The following is an 11330-nucleotide window of genomic DNA, read 5'->3' on the forward strand; positions in this document are numbered from 1 at the left end:
GCGAAGGGGCTTCCAGGTACTCGCCCCCGCCCCCCCCCCCCCACATACACACTCCCCCCTTGCTGCCTTAAAGCACAGGACAATGCATCTCTGGCTCCTCTTGGATCCCCCTTGGCTTCTGCCTTGACAATCTGCAGTGCTGGGTTGGACTGGGCCACCCAGAATGGGAACTGGGAGGCCCCAGGGCATGGCCCTATGCTGCTGCCCAGAGCAGGATGCATGGCTGGATCTGCAGCAGACACAGGGCAGGTGGGGAGGGAGCCCAGGCTGTGGCTGAGAGCTGACAGCCCCTACCCGGAGGATGTCCTGCAAGAGAGGGGATGTCAGGGTCCTGAGAGCCCAGCCCCCGCTCCCGGTTGATCCAAAGCAGCTTGGCCTTCAACCTGACCCATGCAACCACCGCAATCCAAATTCCTGTCAGAGCTTCCAAGGCTTGTGCAGCCAGGGTCGGGTCTTCTAAGCCCTCAGCCAGGCTCCCTGAAGGGGTAAGATGTCCTGCCCTTGGGCTGGTTGGTGATGATATCCTTCCTCCCTGGTCTCCCTTTCTGTCCACTTCACACTCGACGTCGGCATGAAGTCCAGATCTGGGCATTGAGAGAAAAGCAAACAGTTATTCACAACTCCCATGGCAGAGCTGTACGCAGAATGCGCTGGGGCCTGATGAAGGTGATCGTTTACTTTGAGCTGCCAGAGCCCCACGAGAGGGTCAAAGGAGACTTTTCAGGGCACGTGGCATTCCGAAGGGGCCAGGATAAGTAGGCATTTCCCAGGCTTAGATGAACGTCCATTGCAGACAGAGGGACCCGGGCGAACAAAGGCAAGGGTGTCCAGGTTCATGGTGTGTTGAGGGAACGCTGAGCGGGTCACTGTAGTGGGAGCAGCGGAGGCAAGAAGGCCAGCGGAGGAGGCAGCAGGGCAGGGGGAAGCAGAGGTGGCCAGAAGGAAAGGCTGGGGCAGGGCTGCGAGCGGGCCTGGGCGCTCGTAAGGCATCTGGCTGTCTCTTGAAGGCCATGATGATGCTAAGCAGGCATCTGATTTTTGATTAAGAAAATGCTGTCAGCAGCATGAAGGCTGAATTACAGGGGGACAGACTAGAGGACAAGGAAAGCCACCTGGAGGCTATCATGGTCCAGGAGAGAGATGATGGGGGATTCCACTCGGGCCACGGCCTTGGGCCTGAAGAATAGGGGGTAGATTTGAAAACCCTTCGAGGTAGCCCTGGTCGGCTTTGGTGATTCATTGATTGTGGGAGGCGAGAAGTAGGAGTAGCTAAGGATTTCCTGCTCTGTCATGTTTCTGGGCTGCTCCGCCCTGCCTATTCCAGAGAGAGTAGTATCCACGGTCTGCTGTCCCAGGTTCATGATCAGAGCAGACTTGTCCCTCGTGACTCTCATCCACACATTCCGGCCAAACAGTCCCAACCCTTGTTCCCCCAGCAGGTCCTGGGATTTCTGACCTAGTGCCAAGCCCTTTGTCCTTATCTCCCCATGGGCAAATCCTACCTATTCTTTAACGTTCATCTCAAATGTCTAGTATGTTATAATAATGACAGTTAATAGTGTTAAGTACTTGCTATGTACTAGGCACTGTCGTACCTGCTTTACCTGTGTTATCTGCTTTACGTGTGTTTGAGTTTCATAACAATCATGTGAACAAGGGTTAGCCCCATCTTACAGGTGAGGAAAATGAGGCTCATTGGGCCTAAGTGCCTTGCCCAAGGTGGCAGCTATCACTAGCAAATCCTCTGCTGTAAATCACTACACAATATTCTTCCTCTCGAGCTGACCTGCTCTATTTCTTTCGGTGTCTTCTCTCGTTCCCTCTGCCTCAGCGCACTCCCACCCCACCTGGTGGCGCTTTGTCTGGGACTTCTGTAGGGTACTGACTACTTTCAGTCTTGCATCTGAGATACCCGAGTCCTCCTCTGCCCACATTGGAAGCTTCTTGATCAGAATCAAGGCCTGATCTCTCTTGGGCGTGGGGCATTACTCATGGGAGCTCAGGAGTCGAGTGAGTGAGCAAATAGCCATGGAGGATGTGGGGTGAGGCCTAAGTCTGCTCCCTGGACCCCATATGCCCTGGGAGCTTGTCTTCTCTCCCTGCCCAGACCCTGGTCCCTGCTCCCACCTCTGCAGGCCCCTGGGACTCCTTCCCAGATGACGTGTTGCAGGCCTGCTTAGCTAGGGTTCCAGAGCACAGCCCACGTGCTGTGTTGTGACTCTTCAGATGTGTCTCCTCCATGAGTCTGAACTCATATGAGCCAAAAATGAATTTTACTATTGCTTAAATAGTATTTTTTATTTTTTATTATACTATTATACTATTGCTTAAATAGTATATTAAATAGTATATTATACTATTGCTTAAATATTATACTATTGCTTAAATAGTATTTTTTATTTTTAAAAAATAGTATTTTTTAATAAAAATAGTATTTTTATTACCATAAAAATGGCTACTATTTATTTCTAATCATATCTTTCTAGCAATCTTCCAGACGTGTTCCACACTTTGTAGCCTTTTTAAAGTTATTTTATTTTTTAATTTTTTATTTACTTATTTTTTATTAAGTAGTTTTTTTTTTTTTTTGGCTGCGTTGGGTCTTCGTTGCTGTGCGCAGGCTTTCTCTAGTTGCGGCGAGCAGGGGCTACTCTTTGCTGCTGTGTGCAGGCTTCTCATTGCAGTGGCTTCTCTTTGTTGCGCAGCACCAGCTCTAGAGTGCAGGCTCAGTAGTTGTGGTGCACAGGCTTAGTTGCTCTGCGGCATGTGGGATCTTCCTGGACCAGGGCTCGAACCCGTGTCCCCTGCATTGGCAGGCAGATTCTTAACCACTGCGCCACCAGGGAAGTCCCTGTAGCCATTTTTTTTTTAAAGTTGATCCCTACAAGAAGATACAAGGTAGAGATTTTTAAGCCTTTTTTTTTTTTTTGTAAATGAGTAAACTGAGGTTCAGAGAGGTCACCTACCTTGCCAAAGGTCACACAGCTAGAGAAGATTAAAGGTGGGAAATATAACTTCAGAGCCCATGTCCTTCCCACGCTGTCCTGGCACTGAACAGGGCCCAGCCATAACAGCAGCGTCAGGGTTTGTTGAACTGAATGATAGAGAATGAGTCATGCTGGAGAAAAGCACGCGTGACCCACAGTCCAGCAGCGCAGGGGAAGATGGAGGAGGGAGAGAAGGCTCCTGTGGGATGCTCCTCAGAGACCACAGGGAGCGAGTGTCAGTGTCAAGGCCTGTCTGTCTCCTGACGTTTGTGGGCTCGTCTCCAGGTCCGCTTTGTGAACAGCACGTGGGTGTTCGGGAAAGGCATGTGCCACGTCAGCCGCTTCGCCCAGTACTGTTCCCTGCACGTCTCAGCCCTGACGCTGACGGCCATCGCCGTGGACCGCCACCAGGTGAGGGCACCCACCCCCCGATGCCCTGTCCTTCCCTCCCCGGCTTTGCTTTCCAGGGGGCTGAAGGCAATGTTTTAGCCCATTTTTCAATGAGCGTATTTGTCTTCTTACTGACCACTATGAGCATTAAATTAGACATATAGCCCCTAAAATAGGGGCTAAAATAGGCATATAGCTCCCTTTGTGCTAGGGGCTGCAAAACATTATTCCACGTTTGTTGCTCCAGTGAAGACTCACTGCTGGCATTTTGTGTGTCAGAAATGAATGAGTTTGTTTTGTGGGGACGGGGTTGAAAAGCAGATCTGGAAAATCACAGATGAAAAGAGAGTGGCAAATGCAGGTCCGAGGCAAGGCTCCTGGCTGGGATATGAGGTGGATATTTCTGGACCCAGGTTGTTGAAGAGGTAAACAAGCTGGAGGGGGGCGGGCAGGTGACAGGCGCAGGTGTCAGGTGGGGTAGGGAGGCCCAGCTCACTGTCCTGCTCCATCGGATTCACATGGGTCGATATGGTGAAGGGAGCTAGAAAGGACCTGAGGATGCCCATCCTGAGGATGCCCTCCTCCTGGAGGAGGGCGGCTCCACACAGGCGCCTCGCTCGTGCTGACTCAATGAACCATTGTTGTACACTGGGTTTCTGCTGAGTCAAGGTGTGCAGGCTCAGGAAAGGGCATGCATAGCTTACCCAAGATCACATGCCTGGTGATTGATGAAGGTAGGAATAGGATTGAGGTCTGTCTGGCTCCAGGTTCATGCTCGGATATCTAGAAGATCACTGGTCTGCTCTGAGAAGATGCAAGGGCACCTACAAGGCTGGTATCGTAAGGGCCACCAGGACAAAGAGAGAATTTATTCTAAGTAGCTCCAAGGGGTACAACAACGACCAAGGGATAGGAAGCTTCTAAGATACAGACTCAAAGTTGCAGCTCAGTATGAGGAAGAGTTTTCTAATAGAAGTGTCTGAAGGTGGACAAAGCTACCTGGGGAGGTGAGTTTCATGTCACCAGCCATATTTAAGCAAGGCTTGGATGAGCACTTGATAGGGATGTTTTAGAGGACATTCATGCATCTAATGGGGAATTGGACTTGGCGAACTTTGAGATCTCTTTCACCCTGAAATGCCGTCATTTTGGCATTTATGTTACAGATGTTTTGGTGCAAAGTGTGAAGATGTCGCATACAAATATTTCCTGCCTTTTCTTAATGTTCTCCCCTAATTCAACAAGAGGGACTCTGGATCACCTTTACTTGGACTATACCCACCGCATTTAACACAGCTAACTGAGGGTTGACCCTTGGGCCAAAGGCAGGTCTGAGGAGCAGGGGGGCAAGTCTTGCCCACATTGGCCATGCTGCTGTGACGTATACCCACACATGGGATCCCGTCCCAGAGTTTACACGTTCTTGAAGTGTCCAGGGCCTCTGACTAAGGCTTACACTCCCTTTATCAACCTGAACCACAATGGTGTGTGAGGGGCAAGGATGGCAAAGTCCAGAATGGAGACGTGCTGGGCAGCTTCTAAAGCCTAGTCCATTCCTCCCATAAAACCTTAAAAAATTGGGAGAAGGCTTTGGGAGGACAGAGCAGAATGTCCAGTGTGCCCTGGGATGGCATCCTGAGACAATGGCAGCTCTTTATGACCTCTCTTTCTGACCCGACTCACCTATCCCCAAATGGCTTTTTCAAGAAATAATGATTCTAATCTTGCAACCTAAGTGTTCATCAACATATGAACAGATAAAGAAGATGTGGTATATATGTATAGTGGAATACTACTCAGCCATAAAAAAGAATGAAATTTTGCCATGGATGGATTTGGAAGGCATTATACTAAGTGAAATAAATCAGCCAGAGAAAGACAAATACTGTGTGCTACCACTTATATGTGGAATCTAAAAAAATACAACAAACTAGTGAATATAACAAAAAAGGAGACCCACAGATACAGAGAACAAACCAGTGGTTACCAGTGGGGAGGGAGTGGGGGAGGGGCAATATAGGGGTAGGAGATTAAGAGGTACAAACTATAGCTTATTATAAAATAAGCTACAAGGATATGTTGTCCAACATGGGGAATCTAGCCAATATTTTATGATAACTATAAATGGAGTATAACCTTTAAAAATTGTGAATCACTATATTGTACACCTGCAATTTATACATTATACATCAACTACACTTCAATTAAAAAAAAGAGGAATAATGATTCTAATCTTAAAATGAGGATGCTGTTAAATTCCCAAGTCTTTTATTTAAACCTTTTAGGAGAATTGATTGGCATACAGTAGCAATCAATTCCAAGATGCTTTTCAGCCCAAAGCCTCTAACAATGGTTTAATTTGGGGCTTGGGAAAGCTGAAATTGCCCCACTGCAATTTTAGAAATGGCTTTCAGAGACAATGTGGTGAACCCCTAAATAAAGGGCAATGCAGCTTCCCATGATAAGTGGTGAGAGTCTCCGCCCGACCTGTGTCGCCTTCAGACCCCTCGGAGCCCTTTGTAACAAAGGATCTGGAATCATGGGCAGATGAGATGAGATCCTGAGGTGCCACGGCTGCTCCTGTGCCAGCCTCGCTGTGGGTGTCATGGGAACAGACCTCCCTCTTCACAGCTCCCCCATCCTCTCACTGCACCCGGCTTCTGCCACGCATGACCTGCAAGAGGCATTTTTTAAAAATTAAATAATTTATTTATTTTTGGCTGCGTTGGGTCTTCCTTGCTGTGTGCGGCCTTTCTCTACTTGTGGCAAGCGGGGGCTTCTCTTCGTTGCGGTGCACGGGCTCTAGCTGCGCGGGCTTCAGTAGTTGCAGCACGAGGGCTCAGAAGTTGTGGCTCGCAGGCTCTAGAGTGCAGGCTCAGTAGTTGTGGCTCACGGGCTTCATTGCTCCGCGACACATGGGATCTTCCCGGACCAGGGCTCGAACCCGCGTCCCCTGCATTGGCAGGTGGATTCTTAACCACTGCGCCACCAGGGAAGTCCTGCAAGGGGCATTGGAACTGCCTGGAGTCTCTGAGTCCAGATGACACACTCTCTGTACCCCCGTGGGCTGGACGGTGTGGTGGTGCAGCTCAGGGGCTCAATAATGAGTTAAGGGGTGCTTGACTCTAAGTAGGACCTACCTGCCTCATTGTGACAAGTGAGCTGCATCGTCTGTATTTCTTAGTTGCTTCAAACAGTCTTCAGCCAGTGATGCCCAGTTTGCTTGTCTTCCAGGTCATCATGCATCCGTTAAAACCCCGGATCTCAATCACAAAAGGTGTCATCTACATCGCAGTCATCTGGACCATGGCAACGTTCTTTTCACTTCCACACGCTATCTGCCAGAAATTATTTACCTTCAAGTACAGGTGAGGTGAACTAGTGGGAAGCAGCCTGGGGATCCGGAGGACCTTGACAGAGGGAAATCTGAGCCCCCTCTGAATCTCAGAGTTGACCAGTACCTGCTGCGCTGAGCTGTTCTCTCTGTCTCCTTCCCATCCTGTTGCTTCCAGGCCCGTGCGTATCCTCTGCACTTTTTCTGCTTTTTCTCATCTTTTCTTCGCAACACTTTTAGCTTCCTCTTCAGTCCCTTTGTCTGTAAGGTCAAGGCAATAGCAGTCAGCTTCTGCCACTGAGGACAGGTACTAACCCAGACTGAGATTCAGAATCACCCAGGCCCTGCTTAAAACGGTGATGTTTAAATTCTCTCCCACAACCTACAAACATGTGTATCTCTAAGTGTCTCAGGCAGGATGCTCTACCCACCTCCCCACTACCTCCCTTCTATCATATGCTTTGTCCTGTGCTCTCACAGAATGGAAAGCACTCAGTGTCTTGAAATTTAAACACTCGTGCGCGCTGCCAGTCAGTTAAAAGTGATCTCCCCTGTTAGACTGTGAGGTTGCGGGGAGCTGGCGCCATTTGTGATTTTGCCATCTTGGTGTCCCTAGCATCCATCTTACTGTCTCACATCACGAGCTCTCTGTACGTAGTTACTGAATGAATGAATGAGCTTCGAGTGATCTTTATCAGTTCATTGTTGTTTCAGCTGAAGTTCCATAGAAACAGATCCTGAGATAAAGGAAGGTACATGTGCCTGGGATTTTTAAGATAGTGCTCCCGGGATAATGGGTAAGGCAGTGGAGAAGCTAGACAGCAAATGGGGAGAGACCAAGGGAGGGTGTGGTTTGCAGGGGGAGCTCTGGAGCAGACTGCTAACACAGAGTTTGCCTGCTTTGAGCCAAGGGGGCTGGACTTTTATATTCCAGGCCTTCTTGGGGGAAATGGAGATACGTGGCCACTTCTGGCTCGTAATGGATCTGTGGAAAGTATCTCCAGTGGCCTTAGGGTAGTCCTAGGCCCCTAGAAGATCACGGCTGACAGCTGTGTCTTGTCGGGTGGGCTGGAGCTGGGGGCCTGGTGCTCCAGACCAGTAAAGGGGATCTAGGGGGTGCACTGCCCACAGGTCTTACCATGTGCTGCCTCACCTGAGACATACGTTTGTATACACTACTGTGACATAGCGGGGTCCAGAGAACAAGCTCTGAAGGCCAATTTCAACTAATTTATAAAGTCTCTGTCCCCGAATTCTAGGCTATCGAATGAATCACATACCCACCCCTTCCCAGCATTCAGACTCCCCAACTGCCCTCATATATGGAAAGCTATTTCTTTTTTCTGCTAACAAAAGTGAAGAGTGTTTTCTTTCTTTCACTAGTGATGGCCAGCTGCACCTATAACAAGATCAACAAGCTACATGGTATGCTGGGAAAAAAAGTAGCAATTTTGAGTTGCTGCTCAGAGATGTTACAGTACGAAAACCCTGCTGGCACCCAGAGTCTGGACATTTAGATAAAGACCAGAGCTTAGGATTCCTGCCACAAGTTCCCGCCTTGCTTTTCCCGGGGCACCCAAGAACAACCAGCCTAGCAACTAAGAGACACTTAAGTCATACTTAGTGACCGAATGATATACCTACATGATACTAATTTAAAATACTTCCTTATGTACCTATGATATAACATGAAACTGTGGTAATACCTATATTTTATTAGTAAGAGTCATCTAAACCTTTCTGGGTCTCATTTTCTAGAAACCATCAGACAGACCTATATGGACTCAAAAGTCCTTATTGAAAACTCTGGACCAGGGCTTAGAACCCGTGTCCCCTGCATTGGCAGGCGGATTCTCAACCACTGCGCCACCGGGGAAGCCTATTGGGGAATCTTTTAAAATGACCACTTGTGAAAAATTAGTGACCTCTGCCTCAACCACCTTATAAGTAACAGGTGTTTGCTACCCTGGTCTCTCTTTCTCCTGCTCACCTGTGACCTGGGAGGGAGGACTGCCCTTCTCCTGGCTCACAGTGCCCCCATTCTGGGATGTAAGTAATAGTCTTGTGACTTCCTTTGTGTGAGTGTATTGAAACTGCGCCTTCAATCAAAACGGCCCCTGGGTTTTCGCTTCCGCAAAGTGCAAGGAAGCTGCTGAGGGTGCTCCCTGCCACCTCATTCGGCAAATCATAATCTGCATATTCTTAACCCACCAGCTCTGAGTTTTCCAGCATACACAGATGTCCCTAAAAATTTTCAAGAGGACTGGGTACATTCCAGAGAAAATAAGTACTTTTTGTCTGAGTGGCTGAAGGTGTATGAGTTCAGGCATTGCCACTCACATTCTCAAGACGCCTTTCTTTGCCCCATTCCTTGGATCCCCTCTGGAATGGGAGTAGGTAGTACAATGGGAAATTCCAAGATTTCCTGAATCCATCATGCTCCCAGGATGAGTTAATTCTAAGACTAGGAACACCTGTGTTGCATTCATTCATTGAACAAATATTTATTGGGTGTCTATTCTGGGCTAGGAATAATACAAAGTAAAGAGGACACAGAGTGATCTAGTTGTATTTCTCTTTTTTAAAAATTGAAATACAGTTGATTTACAATGTTGTGTTAGTTTCAGGTGTACAGCGAAGTGATTCAGTTATATATAATATATATATGTATATATATATATATATACATATATATATATATATGAGTGTGTGTGTGTGTGTGTGTGTGTATAAATTCTTCTTCAGATGCCTGTTGATTATCTATTTTATATATTGCAGTGTGTATATATTAATCCCAAACTCCCATTTTTTATCCCTCCCCCCCACCGACCTTTCCCCTTTGGTAACCATAAGTTCGTTTTCTATGTCTGCGGGTCTATTTCTGTTTTGTATATAAGTTCGTTTGTATCTCTTTTTTTAGATTTGACATGTAAAGCAATATCATATGATATTTGTCTTTCTCTGTCTGGCTTTCTTCACTTAGTATGATAATCTCTAGGTCCATCCGTGCTGCAAATGACATTATTTCTTTTTTTTTTTTTTACGTTACGCGGGCCTCTCACTGCTGTGGCCTCTCCCGTTGCGGAACACAGGCTCCGGACGCACAGGCTCAGCGGCCATGGCTCACGGGCCCAGCCGCTCCGTGGCATGTGGGATCCTCCCGGACCGGGGCACGAACCCGTGTCCCCTGCATCAGCAGGTGGACTCTCAACCACTGCGCCACCAGGGAAGCCCATTATTTCATTTTTTATGGCTAAATAATATTCCATTGTATATATGTACCACATCTTCTTTATCCATTCATTTGTCGATGGACATTTAGGTGTATTTCTTACCTATATAGAATGCCCAGCCTAGTGGGAGAGCTGAAAATGTAATCAGATAATTAGGCTGCTCATCACATGTGCTGTAACAGACGGACGTACCAGGAGCCCAGTGGAGGGAGAGGCCAGTGTTCCTGGGGTGGGGCTTTTCCACGCTGATTTCACACCCTCCTTCTCTATCCCTCTCCCTCTCTGTCTGTCTCTGTCTCTCTCTCCCCTGCCCCCAGTGAGGACACTGTCCGCTCCCTGTGCCTGCCAGACTTCCCTGAGCCAGCCGACCTCTTCTGGAAGTACCTGGACTTGGCCACGTTCATCCTGCTTTACATTCTCCCCCTCCTCCTCATCTCCGTGGCCTATGCCCGTGTGGCCAAGAAGCTGTGGTTGTGCAACACCATTGGGGATGTGACCACGGAGCAATACCTGGCCCTGCGGCGCAAGAAGAAGAAAACCATCAAGATGCTGATGCTGGTGGTGGTCCTGTTTGCCCTCTGCTGGTTCCCCCTCAACTGCTACGTCCTCCTCCTGTCCAGCAAGGTCATCCACACCAGTAATGCCCTCTACTTTGCCTTCCACTGGATCGCCATGAGCAGCACCTGTTACAACCCCTTCATCTACTGCTGGCTCAACGAGAACTTCAGGGTCGCGCTGAAGGCATTACTGCACGTGTGCCAGAGGTCGCCCAAGCCTCGGGAGGAGCAGCCGCCCTCCCCGGTCCCCTCCTTCAGGGTGGCCTGGACAGAGAAAAGCAGCGGCCGCAGCGCTCCACTAGCCAGCAGCCTCCTGCCCTCCTCCCAGCTGCAGTGTGGGAAGACAGACCTGTCGTGGGTGGAGCCTGTCGTGGCAGTGACCTAGAGGAGGGGAGCAGGAAGGGGCGGGGGGCGGGGCTCTGTCTCCAGATGAGGTTGGGAAAGGGCCTGAGGGAGGGCAAAGCCTGGAAAACAGCCTGTCCTCACACCCCTTCACATGCTGGAAGCAGCTCCTGAAGAAACCCAAGGACGTTTGAGTGCCTAGGCAGCTCTGCCCAGGCTCCTCGAGCCGTTAGATGGGAAAATGAAAAGACGACACCCAGCTCGACACGTGTTTGTGAACTCCTGTCTGAGACATGCTGGTCCCCTGAGCCAGGGGACCCAGGACGGCTTCAGCCCCCATGGGGGCTGAGTCAGTCAACTGCCTACACCTGTCAGGCAGCTGCCTTACAGCCCTCCCACCACTGAGCACCCATGAAGGACTCTGGAGTCAGACGTGCGGAGTGGCTGACCCAGATGCACAGCTGTGCTTGAGAAAGGTCCGTCGGCC

At 49.2% G+C, this 11330-nt stretch overlaps 1 protein-coding gene across 1 annotated transcript in view; it reads left to right on the top strand.

The window, feature by feature from the left end:
* Positions 1 to 10945, top strand: part of GPR83 (G protein-coupled receptor 83) — a 12912-nt gene extending 1967 nt beyond the window's left edge. The window contains exons 2-4 of the mRNA XM_007449644.1: positions 3273 to 3398; positions 6612 to 6745; positions 10262 to 10945. Of these exons, the coding sequence (XP_007449706.1) occupies positions 3273 to 3398; positions 6612 to 6745; positions 10262 to 10886 (885 nt within the window). The 3' untranslated portion in view covers positions 10887 to 10945. The remainder of the gene's footprint in view (positions 1 to 3272; positions 3399 to 6611; positions 6746 to 10261) is intronic.
* The last annotated feature ends 385 nt before the right edge of the window (positions 10946 to 11330 follow it).

Source organism: Lipotes vexillifer, unplaced genomic scaffold, assembly GCF_000442215.2.
Source record: "Lipotes vexillifer unplaced genomic scaffold, Lipotes_vexillifer_v1.1 scaffold536, whole genome shotgun sequence".
NCBI lineage: Eukaryota > Metazoa > Chordata > Mammalia > Artiodactyla > Lipotidae > Lipotes > Lipotes vexillifer.